The 19,691-nt window shown below is 44.1% G+C and overlaps 1 protein-coding gene across 1 annotated transcript in view; it reads left to right on the top strand.

Moving 5' to 3' along the window:
* The window catches only part of LOC148040493 (uncharacterized), a 51,497-nt gene extending 32,072 nt beyond the window's left edge, over positions 1–19,425 (top strand). Inside the window, exons 4-6 of the mRNA XM_087699831.1 lie at positions 17,838–17,940; positions 18,574–18,803; positions 18,941–19,425. Coding sequence (XP_087555957.1) covers positions 17,838–17,940; positions 18,574–18,803; positions 18,941–19,166 — 559 coding nt within the window. The 3' untranslated portion in view covers positions 19,167–19,425. The remainder of the gene's footprint in view (positions 1–17,837; positions 17,941–18,573; positions 18,804–18,940) is intronic.
* Positions 19,426–19,691: the final 266 nt, after the last annotated feature.

Raw genomic sequence — 19,691 nt, 5'->3', positions numbered from 1 at the left:
ACATGCAAGCAATCCAATGTGACATTTTAGGTGCATTGAAATAGTGAATGAGTAGAGAAATAGAGTATGCAAGGTCTAACCTAGTGTGAGTTAACTAGAGTAATTTTGCTATAACTGACCTATAAGTATGCTCATCAAAGGGTTTAACCTAGGGAATCCTTATAAAGCTTAGCAGTGGGATCAAGAGGTGTGGCCATAGGCTGTGTCTAATTAGCACCATATTGCTCAACCAATTGAAGGGCGTGCTTTTGTTGTGAGACAAAAATACTATCCCTAGATCAAACTACCTCCATCCCCTGGAAATAGGATAACTAACCAAGTTTAGTTATCCCAAATGTGGAACAAAGCTAGGCCTTTATATTTGCTATGGTAGTAAAATCTGAGCCTGTAGTAAATAGGTCATCAATGTATAAAAGAAGATGGGTGATCTGCTACCATGAGTTTTAAGAAACTCATCAATCGAATGAAATAAGAAATGGAGTGCTTGCTTGAGCCCATAAAGAGCTTTTCGCAAATGAAAGACCTTGTCTTTATGGTCCGCAGAAGAAAATCGGGGGAGGGGGTTCCTTCAGATAGACTTCCTTCTCTAAGTAACCATTCAGGAAGGGACTTTTGATATCCATATGATAGGATGGCCAATTGTGGTGACTGGCTAGTGCAACCAATGGATGGAGGGATGTCAACCATGCAGTGGGTGTGCAAAGGTCTCCTTATAGTCTATGCAATGTTTTGGTCAAAAACCTTGCACAACAAGGCGAGCCTTGTAATTGTCCAATGTTCCATCGGCCTTTAATTTAGTCCTAAAGATTTACATGGCCCTGATGACTTTCTTATGGCTCGGATGATCCACCATGGTCCAAGTCTCATTTTGGTTAATACTCTCAAACTTCTTTTCTGTGGCCGCTTGCCATTGGGGATGCTTTAGAGCCTCTTGCCAACTCTTCGGCTCAAAACGTACTATATAATCTGTTGTAAAGGCAAATGCAAATGAGATACTTGGTGTTAGGCAGATCTTCTACGGCCCTTCGAAGTGGAATCTTGTGGAAGGATCCTTGAATCCTACATGGTTTGTTGGTACTAGTGAGATAATGGTATTGAAGATTTTGCTGAAAGCTGAGGAGTTGATAGTAGACCTGACTTAGATGGCACCAATTCTAATATGGTAGGTAAAGGAATCCACTCAGAGGCTGGTGTAGTGGATTGCACAATATTACTCTCATAACAAATGACATCTCTCCAGACAATCTCCTTATTTGTTTGAGAATCAAATAAATGATAAGCTTTCACCTTAGAGGAATATTTAACAGAAATTAGGAGATTAGCTTAGAGAGTGACCTTTTTTATCTTATTGTCAAGAGTATACATATAAGTACAATGTAGAGCTCAGAGGGTGCGGAGATCGAGACATGCAGTGCTTGCTAGCAACACACACACAGAGTTTGTGTGTGTGTGTGTGTGTGTGTGTGTGTGAGGACGACTTGTGAGTACAATTGAGTGTGTATCTCTTTAGGTTTTTAGATAGATATATATATGAAAGTACAATGTGCTAAGGGTGTGTTTACATCCATGCACATATAAAAGGCATGAGGGCCCTTTATTCCCAACAACCTCCCACCTAAAGGCAATGTGCCTTAAGAGGAGAAAAGAATTAGCTAAGTCTAGGTATGTACAAAGCTGAAATACATATATCTATCCAACTCCCATCATTTGTCGGCAATGAGCAAACTGCTCTGTTGGAAGACTCTTCGTGAGAAGGTTTGCAGGATTATCATCTGTATGCACTTTGACAAGCTCAATGCTCTTGCTGTCAAGTACATCTCTAATGAAGTGATACTTCACTTATATGTGCTTCGTCTTTGCATGAAAGAGGGGATTCCATGCTAGCATGATAGCACTCTGACTATCACATTGGAGAACAGGTAACTATGTAATGCCAAGCTCTTCCACCAGACGTGAAAGCCATAAAGCCTCCTTGCATGCCTCAGTGGCAGCCACATACTCTGCCTCTGTAGTAGACAATGCAACACACTTTTGTAGCTTGGAGATCCAAGAGACTGCTTCTCCTATGAAGGTAAACACATACCCAGAAGTGGACCTTTTGCAATCCGCATGACTAGCATAGTGTGCATCCGTAAAGCCAACCACATATGCCTTTTGCTTTCCAAAGCAGATGCACAACTCTTTTGTGCATTTGAGGTATTTCATAATACCTTTCACTGCTTCCCAATGCTTTTTACAAGGGTTTACCATGTGTTTGCTAACCACTCCCACTGCAAAGGCAATGTTAGGACGTGTAGTAACCATAGCATACATCAAACTTCCAATAGCTGAAGCATATAGTATCTTGTCCATTTCAGCCTTCTCATCATCAAATGTAGGGTTGTCCTCTGCACTGAGTTTCACATATGGAGGGAATGAAACCGCAATTATTTTTCCCCCCTCCATATTGAAACGTTGCAAAACCTTGGAGATATACTCCTGCTAAGATAGATAGAGTAATCCTTTCGACCTATCTCTGAGTATTTGCATGCCAAGAATGTGATTTGCATCACCAAGATCCTTAATGTCAAAGCTGCCATGAAGATTTTGCTTCAGTGAGTCCAAGGCATGAGGATCCCTGCCAGCAATCAACATGTCATCAATATACAGAACCAAGATAATCAAGCTGCCATCTGCTGCCTTCTTGGTGTACAAGCAGTGATGCATTTGACTTCTATGGAAACCTTGAGAGTGCATAAATGTATCAAACTTATGATACCATTCTCTTGGTGCTTGTTTCAGCCCATACAAACTCCTTTTGAGTTTACATATCATATTGTCTTTACCTTTTTCCACAAACCCTTTAGGCTACTGCATATGTATGTCTTCATGTAGATCTCCATGTAAGAATGCAGTCTTTACATCCATCTGTATGAGCTCCATATCTTTAGCTGCAACAGCTGCAACCAAGCCCAAAATGGTTCTCAATGTAGTCATCTTGACTACAGGAGAGAAGATCTCATGAAAGTCGATTCCATGTTCCTGCTTGTATCCCTTCGCAACCAATCTTACTTTGTACTTTGGTGAGGAACCAGAAGTAACCTTCATCTTGTAAACCCATTTGCATGGAAGCGTTTCTGTCCTTTAGGCAACTACACCAAGTCCCAAGTGCCATTTTTTCAAGAGATTCCATTTCTGACGACATGGCTTTATACCATTTCTTGCTGTCCTTATTGTCCATTGCTTCCTTAAAGCAAGACGGTTCACCAGTCTGTCAACATGACATAATCAATCACATTGTTTGCACTGGGAATGAATCTATCAGGTTGTCTAGTAGCCCTAGATGATCTCCTAAATGATCATTGTTTGCTGGTGGTTGAGCATTTTCAGCTTGCTGTCTTGGTTGTTCCTGCACATGTAGTGGCTCATTATCATGGGCAATAGTTGGCTGATCATTTCCAGCATTATTTTCTGCATTTACAAGTTCATTTACAGCAGGTATTTGTTACTGTATAGTGGGCACATTTTGTTGTCCAAAAGGTATTTTTTTCCCGGAATATAACCCTACAGACCTCAGTCTTTTCGGGCTGTTTGTGCGTGCGAGCTTCCCAGAAGATAACATCATTGCTGCGTACTACTTTCCTTTTCTCGAGATTCCATAATCTATACCCCATTTCACCCTCGTCACCATATCCTGGGAAAATGCATTTACAGGACTTTGGCTCAAGTTTGTTGCGTTTTTCTATATGAATGTGTACAAAAGCCTCGCAGCCAAACACTTTCAGGTGAGCATATGAAGGTGGCTTGACCGACCATGCTTCTTAGGGAAGCACCTCTCCCCCCCCCCCCCCCGCCCCCCCGCCCCCCCCCCCCCCCAAAAAAAAAAAGTCTTGTTTGGTGACCGATTAATAAAGTGTACTGCTGTCATAACAGCCTCTACCCAAAAACCATGGGGTAATGCAGCATGACACATCATTGTACGGACCTTATCCTGTATGGTTTGATTCATATGCTTTGCAACTCCATTTTGGGGTGGATTACGAGGGACAATGAGCTCCCTCTTGATCCCTTTGCTATCACAAAATGCCTAAAAGGCCTTGGACACATATTCCCCACCATTGTTAGAGCGAAGACACTTAAGTGTCTTATCAGTCTGATTTTCAACCAATGCCAAAACTTTTTGAAACCTATCAAGCACTTCATCCTTGCTACGAATAGGATAAACCCATACCTTCTATGTAGCATCATCGACAAAGGTGACAAAATATTTCTTTCCCCCTAAAGATAACCCTAGCATTTGACATACATCGGAATGTACTAACTCTAAAGGAGAAGATTTCAGCGAAAGAGACTTCTTATGAGGCGTCTGTGCATGTTTACCATAAACACAATAGATCGGAATGTACTAACTCTAGAGGAGAAGATTTCAATGAAAGAGACTTCTTATGAGATGCTTGCGCATGTTTACCATAAACACAATGATAACAATGCTCAAAATCAGCATAACAAAGAGAAGGCAAGTAACCCAAACAAGAGAGCACTTTCATTTCAGTTTGACTCATGTGTCCCAACCGGCCATGCCACAAAGAAACACTTGGTTGCTTGGTCACGGCAACAACATGATCACTCACACTAGATACATGGAGAGGATACAAGGTATCACTTTTACAACCTCTGGCAATAACTCTAGATTCCTTACAGATCTTCTATTTTCCATCACTAAAGGTGGTATGAAATCCATTGTCAGCTAGCTGCCCTGTGCTAATCAAGCTCTTCTTGAGTTGAGGTACATGCCGTACATGCTGAAGTGTGAAGATAGAACCATGGTGAAACTGCAACGCAACTGCACACTGCCAATACCTGCAATGTCACATGCATAGTTGTCCCCAAGGTGGACAACACCATGTCGATCCCTTGTATAGGCAGAGAACCACTCATGATGAGGGGTGACGTGAAAGAAAGCACTTGAATCGAGAACCCAAGTATGCATGTCATCATCTGTATCTGCAAGTAAGCATGTGCACCAAAGTGTGAAGAGACAAAGAGTACGTCATTCCCACTGTCACTGTCATGAGTGACTACATTCACCTCTTCAATTTTGACACTACTCTTTTTAGGTTGACTCTCTTTCTTCTCTTCCTTGCCATCATGTGTCTTCTTGCCCTTTCCTTTTTCTTTCTTCCATTTGTAGCAGTCACGTTTAAAGTGACCCTTCTTGCCACAATGATGGCATTCAACATCTTTGCCACGTGATTTACTATGTCCCTTGCTATCAGATTTGCCTTTCTGCTGTGATCTGCCCCTAGTATGCAAAGCACTGGAAGACTTATTGGATGCATTGTTCTGCCGATTCATTTCTTCCATGAGTAGAGCACTCTCTACATCAACATACAAAAGAATCGCATTAGAATTACTCATAGCAGTCTTGAATGTATCCCAACTCTCTGGCAGAGTGCAAAGCAAGAACGTAGCCTTAAATTCTTCATCAATTAAGAACTTCAAGGCAATTAGCTGGCTGAAAATGGAGTTAAACTCACTTGAGTGAGTAGACATTGTTGTACCCTCTTTCATACGCAAATCCATAAGCTTTTTCAGCCAATACACTTTGCTTACAGCATATGCAGAATCCAAACCTTCAATGTTAAACAACAAGGCATAAAAAATCGATAGCTCGATGGTTGAGCGTGCAAGCTCATTTAACTCATCCCAATCTTCATGTTCCATGTCTACGGGCTTTGCCCCTTTGGTCTTAATCAGCTTTGCCTGCTTCTTCTGCAATAGGATATTGTAGCACTGTTTTTGCTAGACAACAAAGTTATGTGCTCCTTCAAGCTTCTTAATGTGCATGAGATTATTGTTGTCACTGCTGCCAGCCATGATTTTCAGCTCAAATGTGACCAAAATTTTAGCAAATGCAGGCCCAAACTGTCACACAAGTGACAAGGTACAAACAAGTTCCAACCAGCAATAAATGACCACGTAGAAGCAGAAATTTCAGATCTCTAAGTAAATTTTCAGAAGCACCAAACCATGTGCTACAACATTAGACAATTGATTACAGCTGTTCCAAGGCAAGTATATCACATTACATGAGAAGTCTCAAATTTTAGCTGCAATTTCTGTTGTACATGTACCCATGGGCATAAAATTTGACACACACGGTCAAAAACCCCAAAATTTTTGTGCTCAAAGTATCAACCATACATTTGCACTGTCTCGGTCATGCATAGAACAAGCCAATTTTGCCAAAATAGAGCAATTTCAGCAAAACCCCCAAATTTTTCCAGGTGCTAGGTATTCAAATCGCATTAATACATGTTTCTGAAAGCCTAAAATGGGCAAGATTAGCAAAATATCACAAAGTTTTGCAAAAGTGGGGCCCTAAATGTGCACCAATGTCAGCCAATGTGACTCAACTGAACAGAATTTCACCAATACAGTAAAAGCCCCAAATTTTATGGGTCCAATATTGAGAAATTTCACTCAAAGGAGCAAAATTTCAATAAATTTGGTGAAATTCCCAATTCAAACGCGCACAATGTCTACAATTTTTGACGTAGATGCCTCAATTTTACATGAATATCACTCAATCCTAGAAAAGCCCCAAATTTTTGGGCCAAGATTGCACAGATTTGACCTTTTGTGCTTATGCGCACGAATGCCTGGCAAGGGAAGAAAGAAAAAAATTCAAGAATTTGCAAAAAAAAAAGACGAGAAGAAAAAAAAAACGTCACGTCTGACGTTGACTCGTCAGGCGAGGTTTGGTCTCACAGGCATGATGTCGCCCGCTGTGAAGTTTGTGTCGCTCGTTGGTCCTATCGTGTGGCGTGAAGTCACTGGCTGGTCCCGCGACTAACCTGTCTAGCTTGTCGCTTGCTCGCTAGGCCATTGCCTACTCGTCCAGCCTGTTGCACACTTGTCAGCCCGATGAAGGCAGTTGCCTGTTCGCCTAACCTGTCAACTGCTCATTAGCCCGTCAACCGTCAAGCAGTTGCTTGCTCGCCTAGCTCGTCAACTGCTCACTGACCTGTAGTCGATGTATATCCCGTCGCTTGACTGTCTGGTCAAGGCTAACCTATTGACTATTGCCTACCTCGGGTAGTGTGCAGCCTTTTGCCTGCTCTGATACTAGTTTGTAGAGCTCAGAGGGCGTGGAGATCGAGACACGTAGTGCTTGCTAGCAGCACACACACAGAGAGAGAGAGAGAGAGAGAGAGAGAGAGAGAGAGAGCACAACTTGTGGGTACAATTGAGTGTGTACCTCTTTAGGTTTTTAGATAGATATATATATGAAAGTACAATGTGCTAAGGGTGTGTTCGGGCCCTTTATTCCCAACATACAACACCCAATTACTCGGAAGGAGAATAATAGGTAAAGTGCCAAAAAATGCCTTGAAAGGGATCATCTGAGAGATCACTGCAGTTAGGCACCGGTTGAGGATGCATATTGAAGTGTTAACAACCTTGATCCAAAGGTGCTCGAGGAGTGGTGTTACGAACAATATAGAGCATGCCATGTTCATCATAGTCCAATTTCTACACTCTATGAGTACATTTTAAGAGGGGGAGTTTGTAGAGGTAAGTTGGTGAAATTGTTAAAGATCATAGCCTGTTTTGGAGGGCAGTCAGACCAGCAGCAGCAGTCGGACTGCTGCAGTCGGACCAGCAGCAGTCGGACTGCCATGTGGCAGTCCGACTGCCTGCAGCGGATTTATTCCAGGCTGTGCCCTATTTCTGGCGCCCCATTCCAGGCAGTTTTTCGGCTATATATTGCCGACGTTTTCAGCAGTCTGGTTACTCTACTCTGTCGCAGATTACAGACCGGTGCCGTGCAGATTTCTGTCTCTGTTCACAGATTTCAGACAGCAGACAGTGCAGACTGCAGCAGACTTCGAGGTGGACAGCAGGTCGCATCGTGGAGGTGGAGACACGCAGTCCAGCGCACTGCGCCCGTGTATATCTTTGTATTCAGCATTCTTTATACAGCAGATCTTCATTGTACACTGTCTCTTTCTCTCCCTTTTTCTCTCTGCGTTCTCTCTCTCTCAGTCCTACGCTTCCGCACCGCTGCACGCTGACATGGTATCAGAGCAGTGTTTGAGGGCTGACTGAGCGCAGAATCATCCTGAAAAGGAGTTTCCATCGCGACACAAATTTGCGTTTTTTGCGTTTAAGGGCAGACAGGAGGGCTGCGCCTTGGAACAAGGCTGAAACGAGTGTGGGCGCACAGGAAAGGAGTACAGGTGGTGGATTTGCTGCTGTTTACTGCTGTTTGACGCGGAGGAAGTTTGAGTTTTCAACCTAAAAGTGCAGGTTTTGCTTTTTCATCGCCTCCGGCGGGTGAAGAAGCTTCGGGACGCGGAAGAGCCTTAGCAGGCTGAGTTTACTCAGTCAGAGGGGGCTGCTTTTGCGTTTGAGAAGGCATTGCAGGTGAAGATGTCTACAGAGATGGACTTGGAGTTCCAGGCGATTATGGACCGGAAGGTGCCTGTGTTACCGGCTCTTCCTACAGATCAGAAGCTCGACGGCGACAACTACCGCATTTGAATCGTTATGATGTTGGCCATTCTTGAGTCCTATGATGTGGCGGAGTTGGTACAGGAAGATATTGACCGGCCTTCGGTAAGAGATGAGTCCAAACTCTCTTCCGATGCTCGTGCGGAGTTGGCCAGGGCCTAGTCTCATTGGGACAAACTGAATGCCAGGATTCGATCCTTTCTCTTTCTATCATGCACTACAGCCGTGATCGCTCACATCGAGCACTTGACGATGGCTCGTGAGATATGGCTGGAGCTTGATCAAATGTACAATCGGATGACCCTGATGAAGAGGGTTTCTTTGGAGGTACAGATGCGGACCTTGTCCGTCAATAAGTCTTCTTCGCTAAGGGAACACATTAACAAGCTAAGGCAGCTACAGATGCAGGTTCAGAATGCGGGGAAGCCAATTTCCTCCGAAGACATGGCGATTACACTCTTGTCCCAGTTGCCGCCACGATTCGGTACATTTTACTCTGCCCTTATTGCTTCGGGGCGAGAGTCTACTCTTCGGTGGGAAGAGTTGGTTCCTATGGTCTTGGACCAAGAGGAACAGTTAAAGGGACAGAATGCTTCCAAGATGGAGGCGTTGACAGGTCAAGCCTCTCAGAAGAAGGGGAAGGACCAAAAGAAGAAGAAGGGGGATAACAAGTCCAAGAAGGACAAGGAGAAGGACAAGGACAAAGACTCCACATGCCATATTTGTGGAAAGACTGGCCATTGGAAGAAGGATTGCCCTGACAAAGACTCGAAGGACACCAAGAAGAAGGAAACCAAGGATTCTGGAGCGGTGGCTGCACCCTCATCAGCTGCATTTCTACATTTAGTTGTCATTGAGGACGCTTCACCGAATGCTTCTGATGCTGCGATGGCGGCTCCCCAATCTCGAGAGTGGATTATTGATAGTGGTGCCTCACGGCACATGACTCCTTCATCAGACGGTGTTGCCCAGCTGCGACCTTCGCGTGGGCAGGTTCTCATTGGAGACAGCTCTTCAGTTTCTATTGCAGGTCGGGGTAAGATGCAGCTTATTCCGGATGGACGAGGTGGCACCCATACCTCAGAAGTTTTGCATGTACCAGGATTGGGGTACCATCTCCTTTCAGTTCATAAGATTTGCTCCCTTGGTCTTTTGGTGGAATTTGACAGTTCTACTGTGCGAGTCCTTGATCGTGAATCGAGGAAGGTTCTATCATCTGGATATGAGGAGAACGGCATTTACAAACTGAAGTCTTCCACTGCTCTCTCTTCTCTTCTTCTTACCTCACAGTCACAGTCTGAGTTATGGCATGCTCGGTTTGGTCACCTGAACTATGACTATCTTCGGAAGGCGTCACGTGGACAGCTTATTCGAGGGTTGCCGGATATAGTGGTGAGCCAACAGCCATGTGTCTCCTGCATACGGGGGAAGCAGCATCGGGATGCCATTCCCCACATAGCTTTGCGGCGGTCTACTTCACCGATGGAGCTAGTATCTACGGATCTATGTGGCCCTATGAGGAATGAGTCCCTGCGTGGGAGCTCGTACTTCATGCTGATCGTGGATGACTACAGCAGGATGACATGGGCCTACTTTTTGGCACAAAAGTCAGAAGCTTTCTCGCACTTCAAGGATTGACTTCTCTTTGAGGAGAACCGATCAGGCCGGAAGTTGAAGACCTTGCGATCCGACAAGGGAGGTGAATTTGTGTCTAATGAATTTGCTCGGTTTGGTGCAGATAGAGGAATTCACCAGGAGTTTGCCAATACCAATACTCAAGAAAATGGTATTCTAGAACGGAAGAACCGCAGTGTGATCGATATAGCGCGCACCATGATGGAGCACCGACAGACCCCTCAGGTTCTGTGGGCCGAGGCTGTGGCTACTGCAGTCCACATCCTTAATCGATCCCCTACTTCGGCCGTGGAAGGGATGACTCCATTTGAGGTTTATTTTGGGACGAAGCCAGATGTTTCTTACTTTCGGGTCTTTGGGTGTGATACCTATGTTCACATTCCCAAGGCTCACCGTGACAAATTTGAAGCGGCTTCCCGAAAACAGGTATTTGTTGGCTATAGCTCCCAGTCCCAAGGCTACCGACTGTATGATCCCGTCAAGCGGGATGTATATACTAGCCGTGATGTGCGGTTTGTGGAGGTTCCGGCTTCTTCAACGGGTGAGGAGCATCCCGTTCTTGGAGATCCAGGGGAGAGTTTGGCTCCTTCTACAGTTCCACTGGAGCCTGTGCCGTTTGATTATGATTCTGTTTCTGACACAGAGTCTACTGTTCCACCGGATCCTTTTGAGGAGTTACCACCGGTGGACATTCCAGAGTCTTCTACTGATGGAGAACGACGAGGGGAGGTTCGGCCTCCTCCTCGCTGGGCCCGTGACACACTCCGTGATTCAGGGATCGAGGGGGTTCCTGAGGAGTGGGGACCGCAGGATGGTCCGCGGCGGTCACGGAGGCACCAGGCGCATTCTTCGGAGCTTGTTTACTCCAATTATTGTTTGATGTCTCGAGTTATGCAGGATCGAGAGCCCACCTCCGTGAAGGAGGCTTTACAGTCCGCCCCATAGAAGAAAGCTATGGAAGCTGAGTTGGAGGCTATTGAGAGGAATGGCACTTGGTCACTTGTGCCACGCCCCCCGAAGAAGAAGGTGATTGGAGTCAAGTGGGTCTTCAAGACCAAATATCTCAGTGATGGTACTTTGGATAAGCACAAGGCTCGCCTTGTTGCTAAGGGTTTTGCCCAGCGCCCAGGGATTGACTGTCATGACACCTTTGCCCCTACAGCTCGTATGGCAACCATTAGAGCTGTTCTTGCTTTGGCTGGCCATAGGAGATGGCTTGTTTATCAGCTGGATGTGAAGTCGGCCTTCCTGAATGGTGATTTGAAGGAGGAGATCTACGTTGAGCAGCCTCCTGGCTTTGGTTCTTCAGATGGGAAAGTCTACAGGTTGAAGAAGGCCCTGTATGGTCTCAAGCAGGCCCCGCGAGCTTGGAACGAGAAGATTGATTCGTTCCTCCAGACTCAGTTGGGATATCGGCGGTCCAAGGCCGATCCGCAGCTGTATGTTCACACTTCCGAGGATGGTTGTGTGCTGTTTGTATTATATGTTGATGATTTGATTGTCACAGGTGATGATGCATAGCAGGTCCAGGAGACAAAGTCAGCTTTACATCGGACGTTCGAGATGACGGATTTGGGGCTACTCCATTTCTTTTTAGGACATGAGATTTATCAGTCTCAGAGGGGGATTTTTCTCTCCCAACAGAGATATGTACAGGAGCTCTTGGTGTCTTTTGAGATGGAAGATTGTCAGGCCCTCTCTACTCCTATGGATCCGAACTGGAAGGCCACTTCCCACTCAGCTTCTCCTTTGGCGGATGCTTCCCGCTATCGATAGTTGATAGGGTCCTTGATTTGGCTTCTCAACACGAGGGTTGATCTATGTTTTGCTGTTGGGCTCTTGGCAGGGTTCATGAGTGAACCTAAGACGGTGCATTGGCAGGCTGCTCAGAGGATACTTCGGTATCTAAGGGGGACGTCTGATTTGGGGATTCATTACCCCGCAGGGACAGATGGGTCAGATCTTGTACTTGCAGGTTGGAGCGACTCGGATTGGGCCGGTGACGTGGACCACAGGCGGTCTACAACAGGTTACTGCTTTACTTTGGGTGCAGGTGTTATTTCATGGAGTAGCAAGAAGCAGCCCACGGTAGCCCTTTCGTCTACTGAGGCGGAGTATCGGGCCGCATCTTCCACCACATGCGAGGTTGTGTGGCTTCGGAGATTGTTGGAGGAGCTTGGGTGCCCCCAGACTCGTCCTACATTGCTGCGATGTGACAATGAGAGTTGCATTGCCTTGGCAAGGAACCCTGTTTTTCATGCCTGGACGAAGCACATTGAGATCCAGTACCATTTCATCCGAGAAAAGCTTCTGGATGAGACCATCACTGTGGAGTATTGCAAGACGGAGGATAATCTTGTGGATTTGTTTACGAAGGCGCTTCCTCAGACTCTACTTCGGCAACATTCCCGATCCCTCAGGCTTCTGCCCTGTCCAGGCTCTGAGAGGTGGTGTCAGAGATCATAGCCTGTTTTGGAGGGCAGTCGGACCAGCAGCAGCAGTCGGACTGCTGCAGTCGGACCAGCAGCAGTCGGATTGCCACGTGGCAGTCCGACTGCTGCTGGTCCGACTGCAGCAGTCCGAAGGCGCTTCCTCAGGCTCTACTTCGGCAACATTCCCGATCCCTCAGGCTTCTGCCCTGTCCAGGCTCTGAGAGGTGGTGTCAGAGATCATAGCCTGTTTTGGAGGGCAGTCGGACCAGCAGCAGCAGTCGGACTGCTGCAGTCGGACCAGCAGCAGTCGGACTGCCACGTGGCAGTCCGACTGCCTGCAGCGGATTTATTCCAGGCTGCGCCCTATTTCTGGCGCCCCATTCCAGGCAGTTTTTCGGCTATATATTGCCGACGTTTTCAGCAGTCTGGTTACTCTACTCTGTCGCAGATTACAGACCGGTGCCGTGCAGATTTCTGTCTCTGTTCGCAGATTTCAGACAGCAGACAGTGCAGACTGCAGCAGACTTCGAGGTGGACAGCAGGTCGCATCGTCGAGGTGGAGACACGCAGTCCAGCGCACTGCGCCCGTGTATATCTTTGTATTCAGCATTCTTTATACAGCAGATCTTCATTGTACACTGTCTCTTTCTCTCCCTTTTTCTCTCTGCGTTCTCTCTCTCTCTCAGTCCTACGCTTCCGCACCGCTGCACTCTGACAGAAATATGCTGTGCTTTTGTAGAAATTCGGTAAACTCCTCATACTACCTATACAATCACTCCTCATACTACCTACAGAATGATCTGTTTGATTATGCACCAAAAGCACCCATGAAGAGGAGGTGAATGTGTCAAATTTATGGTTAGTATAGAGAAAAGTATCCAGTATCAAAAAGAAGTACATCGCACCATTAAGGGCAGTTAGTGGATGTTGGGCCCACGAAGATCAACGTCCACAAAGATCAATATGAATCAATCTTAAAGGTGTCTTAGCTCCATGTGTGCTTTGCTTTGTGAATGGAGTGCAGTGCTACTTCCCAAGCTAGCATGTTGGATAGACATCCGTGGATAGTTTAAGGCATGGAAGACCCTCAACCATCTAATGGCATAACAACTCGTAGAGCAAGTCATACCTAAGGTATTCAAAGCGATAATGCTAAAGATGCTCATTGTTCATAGACTCATGTGTGGTGGCTAAAACTTGAAAATAGTGGATTTTTGAGTCCTTGGCTAATGTCTTGGAATTGAGTCATCATGTAGAGGCCACTAAGCTATGTCTTGTCGCGAGCAATCGCTAAACTAGTATGAGAGGCTATGACCTTGATTGTGGTTCTGATAAAGAAAATTGCTCGGTCCAATCGGCAAAGATGCTGAACAGATAGAAGGTTCATCCCAATTTGGCGGAGGTAATGAACATTTTTTAGCAAAGGGAGATCTTGATCCTTGTCAGTATCAAACTTGATGTGACTTAGACCATGGATCTTGATCAAGGAGTTGTTCCCACACTGGACATTTCCGAGTATAGGGGCTTGGGAGAGAAAAATGTCCTATATGGGGATCATGTGATGGGTGGTCCTCTATCCATGATGGAAACAGGAGATGTGCTTGGTCAAGTAGAGTGGGCTGGGAGGTTGCCTCATCAGAAGGTAACTTGCAAATGTGGACTAAGCTCCTAACCTTTGATGCCTCAGGTGGGCCTTATGTCTAGCAGATCAGTCAGAATGTCCTCTGGAGTTGAGAATGATACTGGTTGTGATGGTTGACCAGTGACAATGTGGGTCTAGCCTTGCCATTGTCCCTAATTTTGGTTGCTACCCACCTACCCCCTTGTTGGGGGTTTATTGAAGGGCGGGGGCATAGCTGCATGGAATGGGAAACATGAAACACGAACGGGAATAGGGAATGTGATTGGAACAAGAAGGTCCCATTTCAAGAACGGAGGAAACGAGAAATTAAAAATAGAGAATATTTGGGATTATTTAAATAAATCTACATCAAACAACTTCACAAGTTTTTAAAGACACTCCAAAAGCACAATTTAAACATCATATTGCATGAATAGTGTAAGATATATCAAGACCAATTGATGCTGCAAATAAGACCTGAGTACATAGAGCACACAATCAAAAAAGTCAAAACTCTAATGATTAAACTTTAAGGACTCAAGAGCTGTAATTTATAAATGTTTGAAGGTTGAGTAATATATCAAAGCATCATGAAAGAGCCAAGGCCAAGTGGCAAGGCCAACATTACATATAAAAATAAAGTCGAGAATCAAGACTCAAGACTCAAGAGTCATAATTGAGAACCCAAATTAAATACAAACTAATGTATTGAGGAGTGAGTACTCAATAAACTATAAAAAAGATACATCTGTTTCTCTTGTGACTCATTAGCTTGGTTTTGATTTTGATTTTGAGTTTGAGTTCGATTTTGAATTTTCTTGTCTTTTCCTTGTTACCCCTTTTGGGAAGAAACAACAAGATCCCGCTCTATGAAGGATGCACTATGAAACTAGTCGAATAGCCAAGCGTAATGCAAAAGTTGACAAATTCATAGAATATAGGCATGGTGGATTGTGAGATCATTACTGCGCAAAATTGAAGAATTTTTTAGATAGCTTGTTCAGGAGCAAAGTGACCTGGTCATCAAGGGACTTAGGAGCCCGCTGCCCTTGTAGTGGAGAATTCAACGGGAAGAAGTCGATACTCAACTAGCTTGACCTACGGTTATCCTGGTCAGTGATTTTAAGGTTTTGAAGCTCATGATCAAGGTTTCTAGGATGAATCATATTTTGAGACGCATAGTGGTTAGTCGAGGGTTCTCACCTCTCTGATGCTAGGTCAAAGTGTTGTAGTTGTAAGTGAAATTTAGAAAGTAGACCTTGCATCGGTGTGACTATAGCAGAGTCATTTCTTGCCTTCCATGAGTGGACAACTAGGCACGGATTTGATTTGGGTTCCAGCATGTAAACAAGGTCCTACAAGCTCTGGGAATCAAGTACGTGTTTCACCAGATTCGACCAAGTGGTGTAATTAGACTCGTTAAAACGAGTCTTGTTAGTAAAAGTATGCTTGGCTAATGAGGATGGAGAACCATGAGGCGTCTCGAAAGAAGAATAGTGGGGATAGTAGGGATAGGGTGGGTAGGTAGGAATAGGTTGAGAGGAATCCATAGGTGCTCGTGGAGAAGGTATGGGAACTCTCAAACCTTGTGCAATTGTCAACAGGCAAATTGTGGTATCAACTGGACCACACATGGGTAAAGTATCCCACGCTATGAATATCCGAAAGGTTTGTAAGGTGGAGATTGAGGTTCCTCAAAGTTGCATGAGCACTACATGGGAATGAAGGTATAGAGGTCTTAAAGATTGTGCTTGTGTTTAAAGAACCCCTGGGTGGTTTATGAAGAAACATGCATTTTCTAAAAGGGGACTATGAATGGTCTGAATGGTAATGATAATGCAGCAGAAGAAGCAGGTGGGTTTTGAAAATGAGATGTAACTGATGTGGATATCAATGCATTAAAATTGATTTTGTTGATTTAGTGATAGAAATTGAAATGATTATGGAGATGTGGAATGCATTGGAGAGGAAACACCAAACTCATTTTGAGTGTGAGAAGCATAATTCAAAGAAGAAAAAGGAGAAGAAGAGTTACATGACTTTTGTTATAATCTCCTCTACCTATGTTAACATACAAGAATTGATCTTTAAAAGGACCTTTTCCGTGATCAATGTATGGCACTCTAATTTCCTTATGATCTTTACCAATAGTTGCAAAGGATTAGAAGTAAAAGAGACATAAGTAGAAACTTGTGTACATTGTAGTGGATTGGAAGGGTCTGAAAGAAAGGGACATATTTTGGATCTCTTTCTCCAACAAGGGGGTCCATCGCTAATGGAGGTTTTGATGGCCCCGCAACATCATAGATTTATGCGTAATATCTGAGGAAAAAGAATCATATATACCTTCATTGAGTGGTACTAGGTTTCTTCAATGAGTACTTATCTTTGAGACAATGTAAAGAAATGCTCAACTATAGAATACACACACAATCGTATGACAAATGTATAGATTGAGAAAGAAAGTCACTTGGGGTTAGGGTAACACAGAGATAATGACCATAGAAGATGAATAAAAATCTGAATAATGAATGAATACAATGCTCAGTGCAGCAAAATGCTATGCTAGGTGAAATACCAGGGTACCCTTGAACTTCGGTATCTCTAGGATTGGGGCAGAGAGTGAGTAGAAGAGTATGGTGTACTTTGACGGATGAAATGTAGCAGGCAGTCTTTGAAGATGTCTCCCAGCAGCAAACGTAGCTGTGTGATGGCTGGACCAGTGAAAAACAAGTCGTAGGAGACTGGAACAGCAAAATGCACCAAAGGTTGATGACATGGTAGTTGGCGATGATGCAGATCAGTCAAATGCAGGAATTCCGACGACACGGCAGACTGGGCAGCAGCTGAAACAGCAAAACACAGCCTCTAGAGTGCAAAATGCAGGCTGGCTGCTACGTGGCAGCCTCTAAACAAGCAATCCTGATGAGATTGGAGCAGGCTGTAAACAGTTGCCAACAGCAGCAAGGGACTGGACAGCAGGCGCTTGATGATAAGAAGTAGGCAGCAGCTCGCATTGAGATACCCTCTACAATCAGGGTGTGGACAGCAGAGAGAAGGTAGTTGCAAGCTACAAAAACGAGACTAAGGTTGAGTGGTGGGCAGCCTGTCTATATAGATTGATGGGTCTTCCCAAATTAGAGTTTGGCATTGGGACACATACCCTCTCTACGAAGGCATTTCTTTTAATGAAAATTTGGTAATTTAATTAGTTAAGCTTGTTTTGGGGCTGTTTAATGTGGCTAATCAGCATGTAATGCATCTTTAGCTCAATATGTGGGCTGTGCCATGGTGGGCCCCAAGTCTCCTAGAAAAATCTAAAGCAACTAGCATTAATGGAAATGTCAATTATTTTCTTAACTACAATATAAACAATAATCGGCTAATAACAAAATCACCCACATTTGGATCACACAAAAGGTGTTTGAGCCTTTATGTGCACCGACTTTTTTCTCATCCTAAGCCTTATCATTATAGCTTATAAAGTTTCTGTATCAGCATGCTTTAATTTAGGGGTCTGTCATGGTGATTTTGTTTTGAGACATAGGAGCATGTTTACTGATGTCACTCTAAGGAGCCCTCAAATATGAGTGTCCACTAATATATGTTGGGGTTTCAACTTGTCCCCCAATTTCTTGTGCGTTTGAAAACAGGTTCACAGAATGCAAAAACAGAAACAACCATACAGCGTTGCTCTTGCCATACTCCTTTCTTCCAAGGATGGCAGCTGAACCACTTCAGCTGGCTGCGAGGAAGGTATTCTCCATGTGTTTCAACATCAGTCATTGATTTCCACATGTCTAAGTACCAATGTATGGGCCTTGACCAAGCCTGCTTGCATCAAGCTCGCTCTTGAGTGTTTGCTTAAGCATGAATACAGAAAGTTTTGTTTTTTGAAATTCTGCATTGTCTGTAACTTTGTACCTATGAAATGGTCAGTTTTTGCGAGTCATTTGAAGTATTCTGTATCCCAAAATGATCTGAATATCACCTGCTGCTTTTTCCTCTTATGGTTTGCATTTGGAGTTTTGGTTATCAATTGACCTGCTGCAGTCAAGTCGAATTATCTAGTTGCAGCTTGTGCATCTAGAAGTTACTTAGGTGTTAAACAACCGTATGACATCTATTTCATGGTTGCAGTACATGAAGGAATTGGTACTTAGGTACTGGTAGCTCATTTCCCCTTTGGTATATATTTTCTTTGTGGTTAAAAATGTGGCTAATTATATTACTAAGAAGCATTTTACAAAGAAGTACCCCTTTGCAAAACACGTGCCTTCCATGTGTTTTAAAAACCAATCAGTATGGTATTGCAGAATAGTAGGAATATCTTTAACTGAGCAGACTGTCAATTTTGGAAACATACTGGCTCTTTATACTTCGTGACAGATCATCATGCTGTTAGGTGACTATGATGCTATACATGTAAGAAGAGGAGATAAATTGAAGATCAGGAAGGATCGGTTTGGTGTCAATCGGACTTTGCTTCCACATCTTGACAGGGATACGCGGCCTTACGCGATAATGCACCGTGTTTCAAAGTGGATTCCTGAAGGGCGTACCTTGTTTATTGCATCCAATGAAAGACAACCTGGTTTTTTTGACCCTCTTTCATCCAAGTGAGTTGCAGAACTTAGCCATATTTTGGTTGTCTTTTGTTCTCTCTCCCAGTAAAATCACTAGTTCTTCATATCAAGATTGGTTCTGATGTGTCAATATGTCCTGTGGATGGTTTGGTCTGTTGGTCACGTATCAGGTACAAAGTGGTCTTTAGCTCTCACTTCCAAGACATCATAAGTCCAGTTGTACAAAACAACTATCAGCTGTTCATTGTGGAACGTCTTATACTTCTTGGAGCCAAGACCTATGTGAAAACTTTTAGGGAAGATTCATCTGACTTGAGTTTGACGGATGATACAAAGAAAAAGTTGAGAGCTTGGGAGATTCCTATCTATACATTTAACACATCTAGTCCACTGTAGTGTACTCCTTAATGCTGAAAATGTGGAGTTTTAACATTCAAATACTGGAAGTTGTTCAAGGAAATGAAGGCAATGGCTGAGAGCATCTGTTATGAGAGTTGATGTATGACAGTTGTAATCTCTCATTTTCCTGACCTCCCTCCTTTTTTGCCCTCGTGTGTTCTTAATGCTGAGGATATGGAGGTGGTGCTGCATTTGAAGCTGTTCAAGGTAATGAAGACCATTGCTAGTAGCATCTGATGTGTGATGCTTTTATTTCTCCCTCTCCAGCGCCCTCCTCCCTTTTTGCTTCCTTCTAGACTCTTAATATGATAATTATAATAGAACGAACTCCATGCTCCTTTTCCCCCAAAAAAAGAAAAGAAAAGAGAGAAGAGAATGATTATCCCTATTGCCCTCGCATTGTTAGATGTTAAGGTTCATATGACACCTTTGCAAATGACCGTAATAAAAGAGAAATTGATGCTCCACATATTTTTGATATATAGCATTATAGACTAGTAACTAGCATTCTTCCAAAAAGAA

This window comes from Lygodium microphyllum, chromosome 2 (assembly GCF_053477565.2).
Source record: "Lygodium microphyllum isolate KBCC chromosome 2, Lygodium_microphyllum_v1.1.10, whole genome shotgun sequence".
Lineage (NCBI taxonomy): Eukaryota > Viridiplantae > Streptophyta > Polypodiopsida > Schizaeales > Lygodiaceae > Lygodium > Lygodium microphyllum.
Note: the sequence above shows the minus strand (reverse complement) of the source record. Positions and strands in the feature narration are given on the sequence as shown.